The following is a 26,287-nucleotide window of genomic DNA, read 5'->3' as shown; positions in this document are numbered from 1 at the left end:
TCTGTTTCCTTTCCCCACCATTGCAAACAGGATATCTGACAATCCCTGGGGCGTTTTCAGGACAGCCCCATACTCACATGCTGATCCAAAATGCTCAAAAAACCTGGCCAAGGCTCTTCACATGGAGGTAGCTGACCAACCTGGGGTTCCCCTGAGGACAGGCTTTCCCCTGGCACAGCCCCTTTACCCACGCTGGGGTCATTTCCGGTATCCTGCAAACCACACCAATCGTCAGCGGGTGGAAGAGGGTCAGTAGTGCATCCTTCAGCCTGAAAAGGCACTTTAATACCGAAAAGCAAAGGAAGCCACTCTATACCATTCACACAGAATTTCGTTCAGGGTAATCACTTACAGACAGGGACTAGCAGGCGGGCGCCAGCTGATGACCCAGGGCGGTACGCAGCTCTTCTCTACCACCTCCCTCCCCGTTCTCTGCAACTACCTGGACCTTAATCCCCAGCTCTTATGGAGCGAGGGGCATGATGGTGAGGTCACAGGGTAGTTATCTAAAGTGGTGCCACCTGTGCACCAGAGACGAGCCCAAGGTGAAGGACCAAAGATGGAGTCAGTGTTGTAAGCATTCCTACAGTAGTCACCAAAATTAAGAATAACGTTAATAACAATGGGAAATTCTTTTTATATCATCTTAAGCAAAAAGCATAGATTATGAAATTGCATATGCAATGAGCTTAATTATGTTTTAAAAATATGCATAATATGTAATCAAGTTTGGGATCTTGAGATGAGATCATCCTGAATTAGAGTAGGCCTTAAGTCCAATGACAAATGTCGGTCTTACAAGAGAATGGGAGAAGACACATAGGCATGGAAGACACAGGCAGAGAATGGAGTCACGAAGCTATAAGTCAAAGAATGCCAGGGATTTCTGTCAGTCCCCAGAAGTTAGGGGAGAGGCATGGGATAGACTTCCTCAGAGCTTCCAGAAGGAACCAACATTATCAACACCTTGATTTCAGACTTTTATCCTCTAGAATGTGAAAAAATAAATATGTATTATTTAAAAAAATAATACACACACACACGACAGGAATTTCCAGTTCAAGATACCAGATTTAGTATATTTATCTCCCATCCTTCTCCATTCCATTGATCTGCTTTATTACCACGTAATAAATCCGTAACAGCACTGAGAATATGAATGGAGAAGGGTAAGCTCAGTAGACCAGAAAAGTTCTAGAAGACAAAAAGCAAACATGTCAATAGTGACAAGAAAAAGAGCAGAGAAAACCATGGCCCAAAACATGTAAGAAAAGGCAGCAGTGAAAGAGGAGCCTGATGCAGACATTACTGGTTGCTGTGTTTGTACCTTCTGTCTGTCCGGGATTCACCCTCTGTTCTTGCCCCTACAAGCCTAGAGTGGTAACAGTTGGCCACTAAGCTCCAGGTCCCCTTTTAGATACAATCTTCTCACGTGATCCTTTTTTCCCTCAGCCACCTGTTTCCCATTTGGGCCTGACTGGTAAATTGCCTACTCAAACAATTGGAAGCTCTGTTGGAAGCTGGACCCATTTCCAACCCTATGAGATGAGTTAAAACCAATCATGTTGGTCCCATTCTCCTGGCCTGTAATTGCTTTGGCCGTGGGCTTGCAACACAATTCTGGCCAAAGAGAACTGGGGAACAGCTTGTGGGGGCTAGTTTGTGGGGGCTCTGGGGAAGTTTTTTTCCCTCAGTGATAAATGTGATACATAGATCCAGAATATATAAAGAACTCTTTACAACTCAACAACAACAACAGCAACAAAACATACAGAACTCAATTAAAAAATAGGCAAAGGATTTAAACAATTTTTTATTTCCTAAGAAGGTATACAAATGGCCAAAAAGCATATGAAAAGATGCTCAACATTATTAATCATTAGGGAAATGCAAATCAAAACCACAGTAAAATACCACTTCACACCTACTCTGATATCTATAACTGAAAAGATGAACAGTAACAATTATTGGTGAGGATGAGTATTAGAACCCTCGCACATTGCTGGCAGGAATGTTTAAGGATGCAGCCACTTTGGAAGACAGTTTGTCATTTCCTCAAAATATCAAACATAGGGCTACCATATGTTAGCGGTTCGACTCTTAAGTATATACCTAAGAAAATTGAAGACCTATGTCCGCCCCAAATAAACACAATATAGGAAATCTATCCAATGGTATATTTGGCCATACAAAGGAATGAAGTATTGATAGGTGTATAACATGGATGAACCTTGAAAACATAATGCTAAATGAAAAAAGCCAGACACAAAATGCTATATATTGTATGACTGCATTTATATAGGAAATATCCAGACTAGGCATAAATAGAGACAGAAAGCAACTTTGTGGTTTCCAGGGGATAAGGGGAGTAGGACAGAGTGGGGTGACTGTTTAATGGTACAAAGTTTCCACTTGGGGTGATGGAAAGTCCTGGAACTGAAGAGTGGTGATAGTTGAACAACACTGTGAATGTATTTAATGCTACTGTATCTTACACTTTAAATTGGTTGAAATGGTCAACTTCACGTTCTATGTATTTTCCTATAATAATAACAATAAAAAAGGAGTGAATTACTGACTCATGCTATAGCATGTATAACTTTTGAAAACATTTTGCAAGTTAAATAGGTCAGGTGCTAAAGGCTACATATTGTATAATTCCATGTCTATAAAATGTTCTGAATAGGCAACTTCATAGAAAATTGATTAGTAGTTGCCAGGGGAGAGGGGACAGGGGAGGGAGGGGAAGGGAATGGATTGTTACTGCTTCATATGCCCTGGATCTCTTGGAGTGATGAAGCTATTCTGGAACTAGACAGTAGTGATGGGCACACAATTTTGTGAGTCTTCTAAAAACCACTGAAGTGTATACTTGAAACAGGTGTGTTTTATCGTATGTAGACTATATGTTAATAAAGCTAATTTTTTTAAGTGACACATAGGGGCATCTGATCTCTTTATCTGCCTCTGGACACTGACTGGAGGGTGTGATACCTGGAGCTGCTGCAGCCATCCTGTGATCACATGCTAGCTTGATAATTGGTTCGACAAGCTGAGGCAATCAGAAAAAAGATGAAAATAATCAGCCATCTGCTGAGGTTGCTGAGTCTCTAAAGTAATAAATCCTGGAGCTGCACTACCTCTGGTCTTCCTGTTCTGTAAGATAATAAATTCCTTATTTTTTAAGCTAACAGGTGCAACTCACAGGTGAGTCTCCCACTGATAGAAATCTATTCTCTATAGTCAGCCTCCGCCTAGAGTAAGACTGGGAAAAAGGACAGAAATGACAGTCCTAATTGAAGTTCTGTGTACAGAACTGGTACAGTTACGCCAGGCATGTCCTTCTTTCCCCCACTTGCAAATCATCACAAATCCACTGACAACTGTATTTGCCACTGTTGCAGGCTGAGTCTGGAGTTCTTTCTTGTCCAGCGAGAGAGCAGACGCAGAACTGAATACGAGAGGGGTTGGGGGGAAGGGGGGAGGAGACAAGAATCCCGAACAGGGGTTTCATCTCTGTATTAATTGAGCTCACAAGATATTACCCACATAGTGAACGTGAAGAAAACAAGATCTTACACACGTGAAAGTGGAGAGAACAATCAGACAGTAATCGTTAACTTGTGTGTGTAAGAAGCAAAGGGTCAGGGGGCAGGTGGCAAGTGGTTTGTGATCAAAGTACAATAGTATATTGGTGTTCAATGGAAAGTAACTTCCTGCAGGTGTTATAACAAGTTACTCATGCTTCCATTACAACATCTCACTAGCTAACCTGGGATGCTTTTACCACGTGGTAGCAGCTTTCTGTCCTAAGCTTTTTTTCTAACCCATTTATATAAGCAGAACCTATTTCCCCACATGCCACCACTACTCCTAAGCAAGCTAAAACAGATGTACTCTCCAAAGAAATGGAATGCTTAAAAACAAAAATGAAAAAGAAGTGGGGGGGGGCGGCGCCTGGGTGGCTCAGTTGGTTAAGCATTGGACTTTGGCTCAGGGCATGATCTCCGGTGCATGACTTCGAGTCCCAAGTCGGGCTCTGTGCCAACAGCTCAGAGCCTGGAGTCTTCTTTGGATTCTGTGTTGCCCTCTCTCTCTGCCTCTCCCCAACTTGCGTGCTGGTGCGCACGTGCTCTCTCTCTCTCTCTAAAACTGAATAAACGTTAAAAAACAAAACAAAAAAAACGGAATGCTTTTCCTGAGGAGGGGTAGCAAGATAGTATGTGTCTTGGTGCCCCAGAGTAAAACAGTCTTCATTTGGTACAGCACAGGCTACTGCTCTTGGGAGAAGCCAGTAGGTCCACACAGTTGTCCAGCTGACTCAGACTCAGAGGCAGTCCTGCCCTCAAGAAGGGACAGCTGGGGAAGCTGACTTACATAACGGCAGAGGGACCTACTCCAGCCACATATATTCATTAACTTAGTCCCTCACTTATAATTGCAACAAAGAATGCTAATAGCCATAAGAAAGTTGAGAAAAGCCAATACCAGCAAAGAAGATAGCCAAGATAATTAAACAGAACAACTGATTCTGGGATAAAACAAATTATTAAGTGAAGAGAAAATGATTTTAAATTATTTTGAAATTAATGTACTAAGAGAGATTTGAGAATACAGTGCATCCATTAATAGGTTGATGTTTAAAAAAAAAAAAAAAAAAGGTAGGGGTGCCTGGGTGGCTCAGTTGGTTGGGCATCTGACTTTGGCTCAGGTCATGAGCTCACAGCTCATGAATTCAAGGCCCGCGTCGGGCTCTGTGCTGATAGCTCAGAGCCTGGAGCCTGTTTCAGATTCTGTGTCTCTGTCTCTCTCTGCCCCTCCCCTGCTCTCTCTCTCTCTCTCAAAAAAAAAAAAATAAACATTAAAAAAAAGTATATTCAGAAATTAAGAATAATTCTTAGAAACCAAACCTATGATTGTGAAAATAAAGGCTCGTTACGATGACTGGAAGAAAAAATTGGGGAATATCTTAGAACTTAGGTGAAGCGGGGCGCCTGGGTGGCTCAGTCGGTTAAGCGGCCGACTTCGGCTCAGGTCATGATCTCGCGGTCCGTGAGTTCAAGCCCCACATCGGGCTCTGTGCTGACAGCTCAGAGCCTGGAGCCTGTTTCAGATTCTGTGTCTCCCTCTCTCTGACCCTCCCCCATTCATGCTCTGTCTCTCTCTGTCTCAAAAGTAAATAAATGTTAAAAAAACAATAAAAAAAAATAAACATTTAAAAATAACTTAGGTGAAGCAAGAAAAAGAAATTTCAAAAGAGAGAGAGAAGTTGAGAAGGAAAATCAATGCAGTGTTCAAAATCCACCTAAAAATAGTTCTGAAAAGATGGAATTTCAAAATTGGAGGAAAGGAAATGAAAGAAGTAATGTATGAAAATTTCTCTGAGATAAGAAAGACACGAGTCTTTAGATTGAAAGTGTAGAACCCACTGAATGAAAAAAGACCCATGTAAACAGACTCATGAAATTTCAGGACATAAAGAATAAAGAGGATAAAAGCTTCTAGAGAGGATAACAAGAAATGAGAAGAATTCTATCTCAGTAGCACAGGATGTTGGGGAAAATATAGCAACATCTTCAGAGTTTTTTTTTTTTTTTAAATTGTTTTGAAGCTAGCATTCCATATCCAGAAGAACAATGTCAGAAAGCAAGGAGAGTTGCTCTCTGAAAATTTCATTTGAGGATGTTTTCCATATCCAAGAAATTTCTAATTTCTAATTTCTAATTCTCTCATTTTACACAAAAGGGGCATCAAGATGTAGAATCTAAAATTGATGGCAGATTATTTTTAGGAATGAAGGTAACCAACAGAAAAACTGAAAACAGTCATACGAAATGAGAAGACTGAGAGAAAGGGAAGAAGAAGAAAAAGGAAGCTGAAGGTAGGGTCAGTTAACCAAATTCCTTGTCTTTCACAGAGGACAGAAATGGATCTTTTTTGAAGGTGATAAATCAAGAAATACAGGTATAAACACATAATTTGCGATATGGAGATAACATCGAAATATGGCCTTTAAATGAAGGCCTCTAGAGAACGATACCGGAGGGTAGAGGGGTGAGAAAGAGACTTCTGCTTTTCATTTTTTTTTTTTAAGAGAGTGGCAGGAAACATACCAAATGTTAATAGGAGTATAATAGGAGTTAATAGGAGTGATAACAATTATAAATAGATTTAATTTTCTTCCTATTTCTCTCAAACCTTCTACAATAACCATGCATTGTTTTTATAATCAGAAGTACACGCACACTTTTACTAAATTGGATCAGGGAAATATTATCATTGTTTATAATGATTACCATGTCCTTAAGTGGTCTTTGTCCCTGATCTCTGATTTATTGGAGGAGCTTCAAGCACACATGGAGTTTACTAAACTTTAAAGAGACACAATCTCACTAGTATTAAAAACAAAGAAAGAAAGAAAAGGAGAGTAGTCTGGCCATATTTAATATCTCTCCATCTTTGCAAGGTCCTCGTTTTCCCAGAGCTTTACGAATGACAAGCACTCTGGTTTAATCTTCTATTCATTATACATGTCTATTTCTACCACTTCCCTGGAAGATAAGTGTCTAACTTCAGTGTCAGTATTTTCAGGGAATATAACTCCCAGCAGTCTATTCTATTTTCAGAAAGTTAGTATTATTAGAAAGTCCTTTAATATATTTAGCCAAAGTGGGCTTCCCTGGAATAACCTCCACCCACTTAGTCTTGATCCTGCTCTCTGAAACTTTTCAGAACAAGCCTGGCAATCTTCTATGCTATATTATGCAATCACTTAAAGATGATTTCCATGTTTCACTGGGTCAACACCAAGTTTATTTTTGCTGTTGCTACACATCTTGCTTTGACCTCAGAATTTCCACAAACTCCAGAACCAAATTCCTCTTTTGTTTCCCTGGGTCTGAATATGAGCTCATTCACTCATTGATTTTGTAATTCAGTTCATTCAATTACCTACTGTGCATCAGATCCTTTCAGTAAGAATGCACATTTAAGCAAGCAAATAAATGTGTAGAATCTCTCACCCTGGTCAAGCAATCTGACTTATTTCAGACAAGTGCAGACAGTTCAGGAAAGTCAGAAAGAAATAGCCCAAAAGCAGGTGGAAGAGGAAATGGAGAAATAAAATCAAGTTGAGGAATGAGCCAAGAAGAAGGTTCTCATAGAAGAAGTAAAGTTTTACTGTGTGAGGAATTATGCTTCGACTGTTCAGAGAAGAGACCAGTTATTTTGAAATTTTCAAGAAGAATCTAATTTGTGCTTGTCACTCTCAGGGTAGAGGACAAAAAAGGAAAGTATAAATTGTGAATGGAACTCCTGAGACTATGAGCAAGGGTAAGTGAATTATTACCTACAGAAAAAAAAAAAGTAATACGTTGATTTTCTTTTCCTCTATAGGGATTTATATTTATAAAAGTTAGCAAAATGTGATATACCTGTATACCCATATACCCGTATAATGGAATATTATTCAGTCATATAAAGGGATGATGCACTCATACATGCTACAATATGAGTGAACCGTGAAAACCTTGTGCTAACTGAAAGAAGCCATCATAGAAGACCACATATTATTTTAAGATTCCATTTATATGAAATGTCTAAAATAGGGAAAATATAGAGACAGCAAATGGTTAGTGGTTGCTTGGGCTAAGGAGGATGGGGAGATAGGGGTTTCTTTCTGTTCTAAAATTGATTGTGGTGATGGTTACACATATAAATATGCTTAAAAAATAGCATTTAAGTGGGTAAATTGTATGGTTGTGAATTACATTTCAATAAAGCTGTTTTTAAACATTAACAAATATAACTAGGATAGGGTACTGATTTACTCATTACCCAGCCTTATCTTGGAAGCCCAATAAAAAGACAGTTGACTGATTTTCTAACAAAAAGCTCTGACTTATTTTCAAGGTTATTAAAGCGTATTATTCAATGTTCAGAATCTAACACATTCTTGATTTGATCCCTACTTCTAGACTGCATTTAATATTAACATTCAACAAATTCATACTGAGTGCTAAGCTGTGCTTGGCACTTGAGTCAGCAAAGAGGACAGCAACCTTGCCCCCACTCTTGGGGACTGTTCATTCCTATCCAGAGTCCAACAAAACTCACCACCAGCCCCTGCCTTGGAGAGTCAAAAAAAATCCCATTTCGGTTGGCCAAGTTCCTTTCTTCCTCGTAGATTCCAGGTAATCTGATGTCATTGGTATGTGTGCTCATAGAACATTAAATCTAATTGGCATTTAAAAAACCTTGTTTAAGGATCAGGACAGATAGGGAAAAACAAACAAACAAACAATAACAAACTAGTGAAAAAAGCAGATGGTGGATTTTATGAGGTGGCTTTTTTTCTTCTTTTTTTAAAATCGTTTAAAAAATTTTAAAATTTACATCCAAGTTAGTTAGTATATAGTGCAATAATGATTTCAGGAGTAGAATCCAGTGATTCATCACCTAGGTACAACACCCAGTGCTCATCCCAGCAAGTGTCCTCCTTAATGCCTCTTGCCCATTTAGCCCATCCCCTTACCCACAGCCCCTCCAGCAATCCTCAGTTTGTTCTCTGCATTTAAGAGTCTGTTATGTTTTGTCCCCTTCCTGTTTTTGTATTATTTTTGCTTTCCTTCTCCTATGTTCATCTGTTTTGTATCTTAAATTCCACATATGAGTGAAGTCATATGATCTTTGTCTTTCTCTGGCTAATTTCATTTAGCATAATACCCTGTGAGTTGACTTTGCAACCTCAGTTGAATGTCTCGGTTCCCACAAGACCCTTTCTGCATTAATCAGTGCCATTGGCTGAGGGGCTTCTCCCCTAGTTCTTGCTGGATTCTCTCCCGCAGCTCCTGTTCCTTCCATATTTCCCTACTCGGGTATATGCCTGGGAGCACTCACCCTACCTCACTCTACTGTCAGTGACTGTCCAGACTCATGGAAGACTTTGGGAAAATGGAAGCCTTATTTCAGACCCAAGTTATGGGAGATGAGTGATGGTTGGATTGCCTGAACTGTGCAGAGGACACGTTTTATTTCCACTTCATTGTAGGTGCCAACTGAATTGTAGTCTCCTGATTTATTAGCATAGCCTCAAGACAGGTCATCCAGTATTTGTTTCTCAAATATTAAAAATAACTATTAGACTGATCGATTACTCATCATTGGTGTTTAAAGAGTCTGATATCGATAAGATTTAAGAGTCACTATCATTGCGTAAAAATTAAAGTCACCTTAACTAAGAAATATGGCAAGGGGCCAGTGAGCACCTGTCTCAAGAAAGCTGGCTAAAAATAGGGAAGAAGACACTTTAACCACCAACAAAATGTCTCTATTGTGCACCAAGTAATTAGTTTGAAAATAGTGGAGTTCCCATACCTGCTTAGCAAGATAGAGTTTGGTGATAGATGATCTGTTGATCTTGGTTCTGTATACATGAAGAAGCTGCCAAGGGGCCAGGAGCCAAAGGAAACCCAAGGGAATCCACACCAGAACAGTTTGCTCAAAACAAAGTGGCAGATCTGCTTCTGGGCTATCCAGGAATGAAGAATTCTGGGGGACCAAAAACGGAAGGATTGTGGAATATACTCATGTTTTGAAGACAGAAAACCAGTGCGAGACCACCCTCCCCTCCGACCCGTTTCCAAACAATTTTAACTCAGTTCTACATCCGTATCTGGCCTGACCCTTTAACTAGCTGCATTTTCCTATTTATTTCCATTGATATAGCTTCAACATTTAATGACAGTGACTTTTCTGGCCAACCCAACCTTAAAAAGCCTTTCTTTCTAGGCGAATTTCTCCACCAGCTCTTCTAAGGAAACTTCACTAGTGCATTTGCCAGGTTGCGGGAAGAAGAGGAATGGACAGTTCCTCAATTCAAACGGTTCCCTGGGATATAGAAACTTGTTCTTCTTCTACTTTTTAGCACTGATTAAGCTCCCTGACAGATGTTCCAACATGCAGCCAGCAGGATGCTTTAGTCACACTATGACATTTAGCCTCCTTTGAGCCAGAGGGGCTTATAGTGATCGGAACCTGAGGGGATTGTTGGCACAGGAGCTGCAAAGGCACTATCGGATGGGAGGCTCGTTCCCAGCAGGTCTGTAGTCTTTACTTTCTGTAATAGGTAGAAGTGTCTTGGGAAGTGAGGGTGGGAACACCAGTTCTTATTTCTCAGTCTTGTAAGGGGTAATTTTTCTCTCCTTATAAATATTTTCAAATTGTTTTTGTATAGTTGTTTGCACAGACTCTTTAAAGAAAACATTGAGGTGCCCTGACCAAGAGCTCTGTCAGATATTCTCAGAATTCTCCAAAGATGCCCTGCTGAGGGGCACCTGGGTGGTTCAGTCGGTTGAGTACCTGACTTGGGCTCAGGTCATGATCTCACAGTTCATGAGTTCAAACTCGGCATCAGCCTCACCACTGTCAGCGTGTAGCCTGCTTTGGATCCTCTGTCTCCCTCTCTCTCTGCCCATCCCCCTCTCGCGCTCTCTCTGTCTCTCAAAAAGAAATAAATATTAAAAAAAAAAAAAAAAAAAAAGATGGCCTGCTGAGATCCTGGGGCCTATTAAGCCCCACCTGTCTGTGGCATGGAGGTCCTAGCCTGAGGCCCTTGGGGCCCAGGTTCTTTCTAAGATGGGAATGCTAACTCTGCTATCTCATTCTTACTCTTCTTATCTCTCCACCAAGAGATTCTAACTTTAGAATTCAGAAGAATAACCTAAGATATTTAAACTATTTTAACAAGCCCTCCATGTGATTCTGGTCCTGTGCTAGGCATTTGAAGACCACACTTTCACAGAATCATTAAATCCTAGGTTCCTTCTCATTTTCTATTCCACTAAGCCATTTAGTAACTATTGCTCACCCTGTCTGCCTTGAAATTCTCTGCTCTAATGGTTCCAAAATGGTCTTGGTGCTCGTGACACCCAAATCTGCATCCCTGGCCTCAACTTCCACTCCACACCCCTAACTGCCAGGTCCTCTAGAACATATAGCTATCACTTCAACCTCAGCATGCTTCGACAAAACTCAACCAGGGTCTCCTCTTCTTCCTCTCACCCCACAAACCCCACAACAACTTTCCCTCCTAATATTGTTGAGATTGGAAGTCTTTTCCCTATTTCTCTTTAGAGAAGATGATTTTGCAGCTAGCTAGTTTGAGAAAAGAGTCTAGGAGGGGCACCCGGGTAGCTCAGCTGGTTAAGCGTCTGACTTCGGCTGAGGCCATGATCTCATGGTTTGTGAGTTCGAGCCCCACATCAGGCTTTGTGCTGACAGCTTGGAGCCTAGAGCCTGCTTCAGATTCTGTGTTTCCCTCTCTCTCTTTGCCCCTCCCCTGCTCATGTTCTGTCTCTCTCTCTGCCAAAAATAAAATAAAGATTAAGAAAATTTTCAAAATAAAAAAAGAGTCTAGGATATAATAAACTTATGTTAGAGAATATGTTACCTCTCCCACATAGAATGTCCTCTGGAGATATTATGACTTGTCTTCTCTTAAACAAACAAACAAACAAACAAACCCTAGAAGAAACAAAACCAAATCCTGAGGTTTAGACCACCTGCACATCTAACTTTTCTGGTTCTTATTGGTAGCCACTTGAGGTTCATCTACTATTTGTTCTGAGTCTGAGAAGAGTCAACAGTGAAGAGAAGTAGTATTTCTCACCCAAAATGTAGAGTTGCAGAACTTCTCCAGCATGATTCCTGGAGCACTTCTGGAATGAAGGCTCTTTTGTGACTCTGTTGTTTCTTATTAAGTCTTCCTCAGAGAAGGTGGACTCAAGTTGCAGTTTGGGATGTTATCTCCCATTCTGACATTCCAGATAAAATCATGTTTCCTGACCTTTCATCCTAACAGCTTACTCATTAACTTGCTCAGATATTTATTTGCATTATCTCAGTAGCTAGACATGTGACTGAGGGGCCCCAGGGGCAGGTAGACTCACCATCCTCCGAAGAACCAGAAGCCTCTGTAGGTATGGTCTTATGTAAAAGGAATCACTGGAAAATGTCAGCAGAGGCATGCCTGGGTGGCTCAGTTGGTTGAGTGTCCAACTTCGGCTCAGGTCATGATCTCCCTGCTTGTGAATTTGAGCCCTGTGTCTGGCTCTGTGCTGATAGCCCAGAGCCTGGAGCCTGCTGCAGATACTGTCTCCATCTCTCTCTGCCCCTCCCCTGCTCACACTCTCTCTCTCTCAAGTATAAATAAAAAATAAACATTAAAAATTTTTGAAAAAAAAGAAAAACAAGAAAAATGTCAGCAGAGCTGGCAGACAACTCGGGAGAGAAGGAGCCTTTCCTTCTCTTGAAGACATATGACCTAAAAAGAGAAGTGTCCATGGAGGGGCAAGTATCTTTAAACATGCAGTTTTACTTCTGTTTTAAGGCCTTAGAATTTATAGGAATGAGAAATGTCCTACTCTTCTGGATTTTAAATTAAAAGTTCAAAAATAGTATAAACTTTATTTGAAAAACTCAGGTTATAAAATAGTATATCCAGTGTGAACCTATACGTAAATATACGTTATGCAACCAAATGTTAACCTTAGCTGTTAGAGTTGTGCGTGATTTTCCTTTTCGCTTGTCTGTATTTTCTGATTTTTTCCCCATAATTATCAGGTATTACGCAATAATATTTTAAAGCAATCTTTTTGTATTGTGGTAAAAAACATGACAGAAATTTTACCATCCAACCATTTCTAAGCGTATACAGTTCAGGAGTGTTAAGTATATTCACATTGTTGTGCAACCACTCTCCAGAACTTTTCCCAACTGAAATTGGGAAATTTTGCCCAACTGAAACTCTATACCCAGTAGACAACAACTCCCCATTAGCCCCTCCCCTAGAAAAGCAAATGCTCTTTTAAAATCAGGGTACCCGATGGAAACCAATTTGACAATAAATTTCATATATTGAAAAAAAAAAAAGAATAATAATACAGTAAAATCAGGGTACCCGAAATTAACAGCAGCCATACATGCTTGCCAACATATTAAAGTACAGATGCCATTATTTGGGGGATCATGTGAAACCATTGTGGTCACTAACACAAAAAAACACTTCTTTGTTCTGTGAGTATATACAGACCATCTACAGAGAGTAATTAACAAACGAGTATTTATACTTTAATGTATACATACATACATACACATATATATTAATTTTTTTAACGTTTATTTATTCTTTGAGAGAGAGAGACAGAGTGTGAGAGGGTGTGGGCAGAGAGAGAGGGAGACACAGAATCCAAAGCTGAGCTGTCAGCACAGAGCCCGACTAGAGACTTGAACCCATGACCTGAGCCGAAGTCAGATGCTTAACTGACTGAGCCGCCATCCAGGTGCCCCCATACCTATATATTTAATGTAGACTTTAATGCCTGGCCTAAGGTTAACTATCCATTTGGTTACCTTAAACTCACAAATGATAATAACATTTACCACTAGTACCAGTGGGTATGTTGTGAATTATTAGCATCTGAAAGATGTGTAACTTTTATTAGGACAGTCATTCAGTTCTGTGAATGACTTAGGCCTTGGGGTGTTCAAATACATGTGGACAGAGATTTTCTATGTTTACCATAAACATTTTCTAGTTCCTCAATATACATATACTAAACTATTCTTATGTAATTAGATGGTATTGCCATACTTGCCACATAAATGTATAAATCCATAAATAAAACCTGGATAAAAACATGGTGCCAAGTGTTTCTAATGGATTTGTTTTGGGGGGTTTTTTTAGACTTAAAAAAAAATGTTTTTTCTTATTTATTTATTTATTTATTTATTTATGTGAGTAATCTCTATACTCAGCGTGGGGCTTGAACTCACAACTCCAAGATCAAGAGTCACATGCTCTACCAACTGAGTCAGCTAGCCACTCCTTATTCCTTATGGATTTGTGATTGTCCTCAGATTTGTTGTCTTGTTTCCACTGTTAAATATCAGAATGATTACATGACATGTGTCCATTATTCCCAGTCGACATCCAACTGAAAATATTGTGTCAAAAAAAGAATGAAATCCTCATGACTGAATCCATTCCTTTGGGAGCTACTTTGACCAAAGAGGTGAAATGAGAAATTCTGATGAGAGAAACAAATAACACGAACCTGGCTCACCTAAAGTGGTGATGCTAAGGACACATTGGCAGACACTAGACAACTTGTCACACAAGCTCCACGGCCAAACTCTAAGGGATTTTCAGAAAAGTCATCGATGCCTGCAGCTGTGTTCCCTGATGACAGACTGCTCAACACTAGACTTCCCATACTGGCCTCTTTGATGCCCTCCAACTAGTTAGTTTAATCAGGAATAAACTCTCACTCTCCCTAAACTGTGTGTTTGCCGCTTTTCCTGTCTCTCTTTTTTATAAATCCTGGCTTTTGCCTTTGTTGACAATAGTGTAATGACAATCTCTCTCAAGTACGAAAAAACTAGCATACAGACATCCAATTAAATGTCTGAGTTAGTCTTTGACAATGATGTCAATCCTCTTCTTTCTAGCAGATGGATATTGACTGAACATGTCTAGCAAGTAGTTACGAAAGCAAATTGGCTATGCTTGGAAATGTTCATTGAGACTGAAGAGAGGGCCTAATGAGAGGTATGGTGTGAGTGGAATTATTTTCTACTTATAAAATGTAAACTCCCTGTGGTGTCTACTGCAAATAAGAGGAACAAAAAGTGACTGATAAAAATTGTAATCATGTTTTAAAAACAAGCAGAATTTGTACTCATTTGTGCTTAAAACATTTTGAGTAGCCAAAAAAAAGGGAGGGTGGAGGATCTAAATATTCACCAAAACAAATGCTTAGGTTTTAGGATATTTACTGACACGGATAGGGTAAACATATGATGTATTATCAAATGAAAGAAGAAGTGGGTGGGTCTGGCATGTAAAGAGTTTGGCAGTTACCATTCCATCCTAACAAGTAAAATGTTGGACAGACTGAAAAATCAACAATTCTTCTTAGATCAGTAAGAGAAGTAAGGTCACAGAGCAAACTGCTGTCCCCCAAATTGAAGAGACAGACAGGCAGACAGGCAAATGCAGAGAATCACAATTTACTGGGGTGGGGAATGCTGAACTGTAATTTACCAACTGATAGAGAGTCTTAGTGTCTGAGTCACAGAGTCACTGAGTTTTTCTTTTCTTTCTTTCCTTTTTTTTTTTTTTTGGTTTGTTTTTTAATTTAAATCCAAGTTAGTTAACATAGAGTGTAATAACAATTTTAGGAATAGAATTTAGTGATTCATCACTTACATATAACACCCAGTGCTCATCCCAACAAGTGCCCTCCTTAATGCCCATCACCCATTTAGCTCATCCCCCCACCCAAAACCACACCAGCAACCCTCGGTTTGTTCTCTGTATCTAAGTCTCTTATGGTTTGTCTTCCTCTCTGTTTTTATCTTATTTTGAGAACTTTTCTTTTTTAAGTAAGTAAACAATTTATTAAGGGCTTTTTTTTTTCAATATATGAAATTTATTGTCAAATTGGTTTCCATACAACACCCAGTGCTCATCCCAAAAGGTGCCCTCCTCAATACCCATCACCCACCCACCCCTCCCTCCCACCTCCCATCAACAAAGCACAACATAGACAAAGTCTTTCTGAAATGTCATTACTGTAGACATCACCCAGTTGATAACTTAGAGTAGAAAATGCAGGAAAGTGACCTAGGGCTGACTTCCCACATCTGCACTTGGGCAAGTGCATGGAGGGGAAGACTGTTCTAGGAGTCACATTGTGAAACTGTTGTGAAACTGTTATTCTGCCATTGTCTCTGCAAAGTCTGTTAGCCACTGAATGACAGGATGGTTTGGGCATTAGCCGTTCCTGTAAGTAGAATGTTGTCTCTCAGTCATTCATGTCCATACTGCCAAGGTAGCACATTAGCAACTCCAGCTCATTTTTATCAAATATTTTAATCAAATCAATAGAAAGCAGTTCTGTGAATCCCTCCAGGAAGTTGTTCATTTACTTGTGGACCCTGTTCACAAATCTGCACTGGATGACTCAGTTTCTGCCTGAAATCCAACTGAAGTCTCCATCAAGTCTGAGAGGTTCAAAAAAAAAAAAAAAAAATCCAGGGGGACTCTGTGATAGGGGAGCTCCCCCCTATAAACATTTTTATGAGTTTTACCTTCAGGAGCTTGAGGAGGTTCTCACAGTGAATATTGGAGAAAAATCTCATCTTGCTTCTGGCAGGCAGAGAAGAAAAGTAGCCATTTGAAATATACCAGAGCATTCTGTTTTTAACAAGATCTGCTCTCAGAAGAACTGTTTAACCAGAACTTAACCCATTGGGGTTTTCTCAGAGCCTAACCAACCTGCAGAGAGAGAAATGCCCAAATCCAGCCTACTCTAGCCTTCTTGTTCCACCTAAGAGAGGAGGCTGAGAGGTACTTGCAAAGTTCACAGTCTGGAGGCACCAGATCACTAAAAGACTGAGACCTAATCATAGGACCAGAGAACACTTCCTCTCCTCCAACATGTCACCACATCACTAAAGGCCAATTTCAGCAGTTCCTTTTACCCAGTACATCAAGTCCAGCTACCAAGAAAAAAATTGCAAGGCATACTCAAAGGCAAAAAACACAGTTTGGAGAGATAAAGCAAACATCAGAACCAGACTCAGATATGGCAGGGAGGTGGGAATGATCAGACTAGGAACTTAAAACCACTATGATTAATATGCTAAAGGCTCTAATGGATGAACTAGACAACATACAAGAACAGATGGGCAATGTAAGCAAAGAGATAGAAATTCTAAGAAAGAATCAAAATGCTGGAGATAAAAAAACATTGTAATGGAAAGGAAGATGGCCTTTAATGGGCTTGTTGGTAGACTGGACACAGCACAGGAAAGAATCTCTGAGCTTGAGGAGATCTCTGTAGAGAATGCTACAACTGGAAAGCAATGAGAAATTAATCTGAAAAACAACAAGAGTATCTAAGAACTGTGGGACAACCACAAAAGGTGTAGTTCAAACAAGAACAGAAGTATGTAACCCAAGGGTGATCTTTCCTGGCATGCCAGAGGGGTCTGCAATCATTCCAGCACCTGAATATTTGTATCAGTGACTTACAAGCACTGACATAACTCATGCTTAATGGATATCTATTATATGTCAACCTCATGTAGGTTTCTTAAGTAATGAATACATTTCTATGTTAAACACTAACAGTTTTGTCTCTTTTAGTCCTTATAATAATATTAAAAACATTCTTTTAATGTTTATTTTATTTTTTGAGAGAGAGAGAGAGAGAGAGAGCAAGAGCGTGAGCGGGGGAGGGGCAGAGAAAGAGGGAGACAGAATCCAAACAGGCTCCAGGCTATCAAACAGAGTCTGACACAGGGCTTGAACTCACGAACCGTGAGATTATGACCTGAGCCAAAGTCGGACACTCAACCAACTGAGCCACCCAGGTGCCCCTGTCCTTATAATAATCTTATGAAGTAGGTATTTTTTATTACAATTTCACCAACTGAGGTTCAGAAAGGTTAAGAAAATAATTCTACATCCCATAATTTATGAAGAACAATGTTTCATATCTGTATAGTAAGAATGTCAGATGTCCTTCTACCCTTTTATGAGGTAGTGAACACTGGAGAAAAGATACGTGCTCTGGGGAGAAGGTCTGACTAGAAGATTTCCAAGATTTTATGATTTAATGTATATGCAATTTACATAAAAAACAAAAATACTGTGATGATTCCCTTTACCTGAGGATGCACTGTAGGATTTCTTTAAATCAAGCTGTCCTAGTGCCCTGAAGATGTGATCTGAATATGTCAAATACGTGCAAGTTTGCAGGATGTTCCTATTCTATCAGAAGAGGTGTTCTGCGAACTCTCTCCTTTAGTGTCATCATTGATATTTAAAGACTGTACTGAAGGGGCACATGGGTGGCTCAGTCAGTTGAGTGTCTGACTCTTGATTTCAGCTCAGGTAATGATCTCACCGGGCTCTGTGCTGAAGGTATGGAGCCTGCTTAGGATTCTCTCTCTCCCTCTCTCAATGCCCTTCTTTCTATCTCCCTCTCACTGCCCCTCCCTCTCTCTTTCCTTCTCTCTCAAAATAAATAAACATTAAAAAAAACACAAAGACTGTACTAAAAAAGACATCTTGCAAGATGTGAAGGAGTCAGGAAACCTGGATTCTGGCCTTGCCTCTGCTGGTCTTATGTAAAATGATCTCTCCCAAATCTCTTCCTAACGGTCTCCAAAAATCTCAATGTATGTATACTAAATTCATTGCATAGAGATAATTCGGTCGGAGAGACTGTTTGATCAGAATGACTTGGCAAAGAATATGCTGTATCATTTCAACTTAGTAAGCAAATGTTGACTAATACATGTCTGCATTAAGTAACTGAAAACTCTACAAAAGTTCAATGTTCAAGATAACCAAAGAGTTGTATACTTTTAGTTAATGATTACAGATAAACTTAAGAAAAGTTTTCTTTCTGGTGTAATATCTTAATATAGATTTTGAGATTTAAGTGGTAACAGAAAAAAGACTGTTTTTCCCTTCATATTTTAAAATTTCACCTATTAGTTCATGCTCCTATAGCAAAAACTAAAAACTATAATTATAAAGTAATAAGATAATTACTACCCAATTCTCCCACCAAAGATAATCTGTACATTTTTGTATTGCTAAAACCAAAAATATTTTTAGAATAACCAGAGACCAAACAGGATGTACAGATGAGTAAATTAACATTGATTTAAAAATATTTTTCATTTATTATAAACCTACACTCCTTTTAATTAAAACCTGAAATGTAGTGAAACTCTTCTGAAAGAATTAACAAATTGCAAAAAAATAATTTAAATAATTAATGAACTCTTTGAATTAGACTTAAAGCTTCCCCCAGAAAGAGACAACTACTAAAAAGTTTCATATAGTTTTAAAAAAAGTATATACTTTAAAAAATAGTAAAAGTTATTGGTGGTACAGAATAATGTTCCTAGTAAACCCAAAGGATAATCTTTAACTTTTGACAAACTAGAGGGAATAGGATGAATTGTATAATGTTTTTTGGACAGCAGCATACTAATATAGAAAAAAAGTAATTAATTTAGGTCTTTAATTTATATCATCCCATAAAGTATATTCTTGATAGGTCATAAAACAACAGAACTAAATGGGCTAGAAGCAAAATGTATATAGTGGAGAGAAAAATACTCTTCTGAGCCTCGAAAACAAACAAACAAACAAACAAACAAACAAAAAGAAAGTGATCAGAACACAGAGAAATGCGCACATTTTTCTTTAATTTTTAAGAGAATTTTATAAAACAAATATTAGTATGAAAGCAACCAAACGGGAAGTACATCTGACAAAAAAAGAACATGGGAGCAATATTAGTAATTATCACATAGAAAAGCACGTAGTTTTACCAGCAATTAAATACAAGTAAATTATTAAAATTTCTGGAAGTATACACAAGAAATTGTTAATAGCATCCAACTCTTGATATTGGCTCAGGTCATGATCTCACTGTTCCTGAGATTGAGCCCTGCATCCGGCTCTGCACTGAGTGTGGATCCTGCTTGGGATTCTCTCTCTCCCTCTCTCCTTACCATTCCCTGCTTGAATGCACTCTCTCTCTCTCTCAAAATAAGTAAATAAACTTTAAATACATACATACATACATACATACATACATTCTATGAGGGATCAGAGCAATGCAATCCAAAGATAAAATTTTTGTGCTTTTATCGAAGGATGAAACTTAGCATCTATACAGGAATAGATAGAATGTGTATTCCTTAGTTTTCTTAAACACAACTCTTGGTGGCAGGGTACAGAAATCCATCCAAACTAGTGTAGCTAGTTTGTCGAAAGATGCAAACTAAACAGAAAACAAGAAACAATATTTTGCTTCTACCTATTGTCTTCAGCCATGCTATATATAGCCTTCCCTGCCCTTGACCACATGTCAGGTAGATCCTATAGCATTTTGGTTTCTTTCAGGTACTAAAAGTTCAGGCTAATCTAATTTAAATCTCACATGCATTTTTTAAAAAAACAGCTTTATTGAGTTATAAATTTTTATATAATTCACCCACTTAACGTGTACAGTTCAATTATTTTTGGCGTATTCACAGTTGTGCAACCATTACTACAATAAATTTTGGAATATTACTATCACCCACAAAACAATCTCACTTTCATTTTAAAGCCCCTCCCATTTTCTTAGCTCAGAGACCTCAGCCACTGCTAGAAAGAAGTGTCATTCCTTTTATCTTTTTTCCTTGTTATTCAATTCCTTGTCATCTAATTTCCAGGATGTGAGGGGCAGGGATGGGAGCACTGAAGAAAAGATGCAAAGGTAATTTCACTGAGCTGGTAAAATGCCTGGCACTGAGGAGTTTCCCAGGCTATGGGACCTTTCAAGGGAAAATTGGAAAAATTCCAAGCAAACTGGGATAATGGGCCACCCTATGAGTTACTGCTATTTGTAGTTCACTCTTGCTTGATCAATGGCTAACTATTACACTTTGTTACAGCTGCCTTCCAGGTGGTCCAACTCTTAGCTCTTCCTTGAGGCACACTGGAGACCTCCAAACTGAAATTCCTAACACAAGTTGTGGACTCTGAATGACCTCCTCCCCTCTCAAATCCTGTCTTTCAGTATAGTACACTCTTGCACTTCTTGTGGTATTGTTTGTTCACTGGATTAAGTTGGGAACAACCAGATAGCTCCATTATAATGTTAACTTCCTACTTTTATCACTGGCAAATAACCCATAGAGTGATACTTTGGTGATATGTGGATATTCAGCTCCTACTCAACCTTTTACCTAATGGTTTCAGTATTGGTGGTCTTTAACTGATTTATGTCATTAAGGGTTGCAAAAATGGTTATTCTCTAATTCTAGAAGATCAATGATGGTGCTAATGAACATTTGGATACAACTTTTTGTGTGAATGTGTTTTCAATTCTCTTGGGTATATACAGAGGAATTGCTGTGACATATGGCAACTCTATGTTTAACATTTCAAGAACCCCCAGACCATTTTACCAAGCAGCTTCACCATTTTACATTTCCACCAGCAGTAGATGAAAGTTCTAGTTGCTCCACATACTTGCAAATGCTTGGTATGGTCAGTCTTATCGGTTATAGTCATTCTAGTGGGTGTAAAGTGGTATCTCATTGGGGTTTTGATTTGCATTTCCCTAATGACTAATAATGCTGAACATCTTGTCACGTTTTTGTTGGTCAACTACATACCTTCTTTGGTGAAATCTATGTACAAATCCTTTGCCCATTTTAAAATTGGATTGTCTTATCAACTGATGAGTGGATAGAGAAGATGTGGTACACACACACACTGGAATATTACTCAGCCATCAAAAAGAACGAAATCCTGCCATTTGCAATGACATGGATGGAGTTAGAGTGTATTATGCTAAGCAAAATAAGTCAGAGAAAGACACATACCATATGATTTCATTCATATGTGGAATTTAGGAAACAACAGATGAACATATAAAAAGGGGGAAAAAAGAGAGAGAAGGAAGCAAACCATGAGACTCTTTTTAAGTTTATGTGTTTTGAGGGGAGGGGGAGGGGCAGAGAGAGAGGGAAAGAGAATCCCAAGCAGGCTCTGTGCTGTCAGTGTGTAGCCTGATGGGGGCTAGATCCCATGAACTGTGAGATCATGACCTGAGCCAAAACCAAGAGTTGGATGCCTAACCGACTAAGCCACCTAGGCACCCCAAGAGACTTTTAATGATAGAGAACAAACTGAGGGTTTATAGAGGGAGGTGGGTGGGGGTGGGCTAAATGGATGATGGGTATTGAGGGCACATGTTATGATGAGTACTGGGTGTTATACGTAAGTAATAAAGCACCAAATTCTACTCCTGAAACCAATATTACACTATATGTTAGCTACAGTTTAAATAAAAATTTAGAATAGGATTGTCTTTTTTTTTTAATATTTATTATTTTTTTAAATATGAAATTATCAAATTGGTTTCCAGACAACACCCAGTGCTCATTCCAACAGGTGCCCTCCTCAATACCCATCACCCACCCTTCCCTCCCTCCCACCCTCCATCAACCCTCAGTTTATTCTCAGTTTTTAAGAGTCTCTTATGGTTTGGCTCTCTCCCTTTCTAACTTTTTTTTTCCCCTTTCCCTCCCCCATGGTCTTCTGTTAAGTTTCTCAGGATCTACATAAGAGTGAAAACATATGGTATCTGTCTTTCCCTGTATGACTTATTTCACTTAGCATAACACTCTCCAGTTCCATCCACGTTGCTACAAAAGGCCATATTTCATTCTTTCTCATTGCCTAGTAGTATTCTATTGTGTATATAAACCACAATTTCATTTTTTTAATCCATTCATCAGTTGATGGACATTTAGGCTCTTTCCATAATTTGGCTATTGTTGAAAGTGCTGCTATAAACATTGGGGTACAAGTGCTCCTATGCATCAGCACTCCTGTATCCCTTGGGTAAATTCCTAGCAGTGCTGTTGTTAGGTCATAGGATAGATCTATTTTTAATTTTTTTTTAATGTTTATTTATTTTTGAGAGAGAGAGAGAGAGAGAGACAGAGTGTGAGCAGGAGAAGGTCATAGAGAGAGAGAGGGAGACACAGAATCTGAAGCGGATTCCAGGCTCTGAGCTATCAGCACAGAGCCCAATGTGGGGCTCGAACTCACGAACAGTGAGATCAGACCTGAGCTGAAGTCAAATGCTTAACCAACTGAGCCACCCAGGCGCCCCTATTTTTAATTTTTTGAGGAAACTCCACAGTTTTCCAGAGTGGCTGCACCAGTTTGCATTCCCGCCAACAGTGCAAGAGGGTTCCCATTTCTCCACATCCTTGCCAGCATCTATAGTTTCCTGATTTGCTCATTTTAGCCACTCTGACTGGTGTGAGATGGTATCTGAGTGTTGTTTTGATTTGTATTTCCCTGATGAGGAGTGACGTCGAGCATCTTTTCATGTGCCTGTTGACCATCTGGATGTCTTCTTTAGAGAAGTGTCTATTCATGTTTTGTGCTCATTTCTTCACTGGATTATTTTTTTCGGGTGTGGAGTTTGGTGAGCTCTTTATAGATTTTGGATACTAGCCCTTTGTCCGATATGTCATTTGCAAATATCTTTTCCCATTCTGTCGGTTGCCTTTTAGTTTTGTTGATTGTTTCCTTTGCAGTGCAGAAGCTTTTTATCTTCATGAGGTCCCAATAGTTCTTTGTTGCTTTTAATTCCCTTGCCTTTGGAGATGTGTCAAGTAAGAAATTGCTGTGGCTGAGGTCAGAGAGGTTTTTTCCTGCTTTCTCCTCTAGGGTTTTGATGGTTTCCTGTCTCATATTCAGGTTCTTCATCCATTTTGAGTTTATTTTTGTGGATGGTATAAAAAAGTGGTCTACTTTCATTCTTCTGCATGTTGCTGTCCAGTTCTCCCAGCACCATTTGTTAAAGAGACTGTCTTTTTTCCATCGGATATTCTTTCCTGCTTTGTCAAAGATTAGGTTGGCCATACTTTTGTGGGTCCAATTCTGGAGACTCTATTCTATTCCATTGGTCTATGTGTCTGTTTTTGTGCCAATACCATGCTGTCTTGATGATTACAGCTTTGTAGTAGAAGCTAAAGTCTGGGATTGTGATGCCTCCCACTTTGGTCTTCTTCAATACTACTTTGGTTATTCAAGATCTTTTGTGGTTCCATACAAATTTTAGGATTGTTTGTTCTAGCTTCGAGAAGAATGCTGGTGCAATTTTGATTGGGATTGCATTGAATGTGTAGATAGCTTTGGGTAGTATTGACATTTTAACAATATTTATTCTTCCAATCCATGAACATGGAATGTTTTTTCATTTCTTTTTATCTTCTTCAGTTTCCTTCATAAGCTTTCTATAGTTTTCAGCATACAGATCTTTTACATCTTTGGTTAGGTTTATTACTAGGTATTTTATGATTCTTGGTGCAGTTGTGAATGGGATCAGTTTGTCTTTCTGTTGCTTCATTATTAGTGTATAAGAATGCAGCTGATTTCTGTACATTAATTTTGTATCCTGCAACTTTGCTGAATTCATGTATCAGTTCTAGCAGACTTTTGGTGGAGTCTATCAAATTTTCCATGTATAATATCATGTCATCTGCAAAAAGTGAAAGCTTGATTTCATGTTTGCCAATTTTGATGCCCTTGATTCCCTTTTGTTGTCTGATTGCCGATGCTACAACTTCCAACACTATGTTAAACAACAGCAGTGAGAGTGGACATCCCTGTCGTGTTCCTGATCTCAGGGGGAAAGCTCTCAGTTTTTCCCCATTGACGATGATATTAGCTGTGGGCTTTTCATAAATGGCTTTTATAATGTTTAAGTATGTTCCTTCTATCCCGACTTTCTCAAGAGTTTTTATTAAGACAGGATGCTGAATTTTGTCAAATGCTTTTTCTGCATTGATTGACAGGATCATATGGTTCTTTTAAATGTTTATTTATTTTTGAGAGAGAGAGAGAGAGAGAGAGAGAGAGAGAAAGAGAGAGAGAGACAGACAGACAGACACAAAACGTGAGCAGGGGAGGGGCAGAGAGAAAGGGAGACACAGAATCTGAAGCAGGGTCCAGGCTCTGAGCTGTCAGCACAGAGCTCGACATGGGGCTCAAACTCAGGAGCTGTGAGATCATGACCTGAGCCGAAGTAGGCCACCCAACCGACTGAGCCACCCAGATTGTCTTTTTATTGTGAAGTATTCTTTCATAGTCTGGATTTTAGCCCTCTATCACGTATGATTTACAAACATTTTCTCCCATTCTGTGGGTTGTTTTTTCACTTTCTTGATGTTATTCTTTGACACTTAAGTTTCCAATTTTGATTAAGTCCAAATTACCCATTTTTTTCCTTATGTAATTTGTGCTTTTGATGTCATATCTAAAGCTTTGCCTTTAGATAACCTGAGGTCACAGATTTACTCCTGTTTCTTTCTCAGAGTTTTAGGTCTTAGCTCTTTTATTCAGGTCTATGATCCATTTGAGTTAATTTTGGTATATGATGTAAAGTAAGGTCTTTACTTCTTTTCTAACTTACTTCTTTTTTGCACATGGATATCCAGTTGTCCTAGCACTGTTTATTATAAAGAACATTCTTTCCCCAGTGAATTGTCTTGTCAATTCATCCTTGTCAAGAATCAGCGGACAACATGAGTTTACTTCTGGACTCTCAATTCTATTGTACTGAGTTTTGTATTCAACTTTATGCCTGTACCACATTATCTTAATTACTGTAGCTTTGTAGTAAGTTTTAAAATATAAGTCCTTGGGGCGCCTGGGTGGTTCAGTCAGTTGGGCATCCAACTTTGGCTCAGGTCATGATATCGCAGTTCATGAGTTCGAGTCCCATGTTGGGCTCTGTGCTGCCAGCTCAGAGCCTGGACCCTGCTTCAGATTCTGTCTCCTTCTCTCTCTGCCCCTCTCCCATTCACACTGTCTCTCTCTCTCTCTCAAAAATAAATAAAACATTAAAATAAATAAATAAATAAATAAATAAATAAATAAATAAATAAAATGTAAGTCCTCCAACATTGTTCTTCTTGTACAAGATTGACTATTCTGGGTCTCTTGTATTTCCAAATAAATTTTAAGATCAGCTTGTCAATTTCTGCAAAAAACACAGTTGGGATTCTGAAAGGGATTGCATTGAATTTGGAGACCAATTGGAGAGTACTGCTATCTTAATATTGTCTTCCAATATATAAATGTGGGATTTCTTTTATTTATGCTAGGTCTGTTTAAATTTCTTTCAACAATGCTTTGTCGTTTTTAATGTGAAGTCTAGCACTTCTTTGGTTAAATTTATTCCTAAGCATTTTCTTTTTTGATGCTATTATAGATGAAATTTATTTATTTATTTATTTAGGGCCAGAGACAGCACACGTGGGGGAGGGGCAGAGAAAGAGGGAGAGAGAGAATCCCAAGCAGGCTCCACACTGTTAGCATGGAGCCCAGTGCGGGGTTCGAACTGACAAACCAGGAGATCATGACCTGAACTGAAACCAAGAGTCAGACACTTAACCAACTGAGCCACCCAGGCACTCTGAAATTATATTCTTAACTGCATTTTAAGACTGTTAATTAACAATGTATACTGTAGTATTGCTATGCTAGTGTATAGCAATACAATTGATTTTGTATATTGATATTGTACCCTATGACCTTGCTAAACTCATTTAACTTTTTGTGTTTGTATTCCTTAGAATTTTCTACATACAAGATCATGTTGCCTAAAAACAGAAAGTG

General features: G+C 38.9%; 1 protein-coding gene across 1 annotated transcript in view; it reads right to left on the bottom strand.

Annotated features, from left to right (window-relative positions):
* ABCC2 (ATP binding cassette subfamily C member 2) overlaps nt 1-12,078 on the bottom strand; it is a 64,560-nt gene extending 52,482 nt beyond the window's left edge. Inside the window, exons 1-2 of the mRNA XM_042909291.1 lie at nt 11,669-12,078; nt 9,376-9,549 (exon numbers count right to left, since the gene is read on the bottom strand). Of these exons, the coding sequence (XP_042765225.1) occupies nt 9,376-9,549; nt 11,669-11,701 (207 nt within the window). The 5' untranslated portion in view covers nt 11,702-12,078. The remainder of the gene's footprint in view (nt 1-9,375; nt 9,550-11,668) is intronic.
* Between the last annotated feature and the right edge of the window lie 14,209 nt (nt 12,079-26,287).

This window comes from Panthera leo, chromosome D2 (genome assembly GCF_018350215.1).
Source record: "Panthera leo isolate Ple1 chromosome D2, P.leo_Ple1_pat1.1, whole genome shotgun sequence".
Classification (NCBI taxonomy): Eukaryota; Metazoa; Chordata; class Mammalia; order Carnivora; family Felidae; genus Panthera; species Panthera leo.
This window is presented reverse-complemented; position numbering and strand designations above follow the sequence as displayed.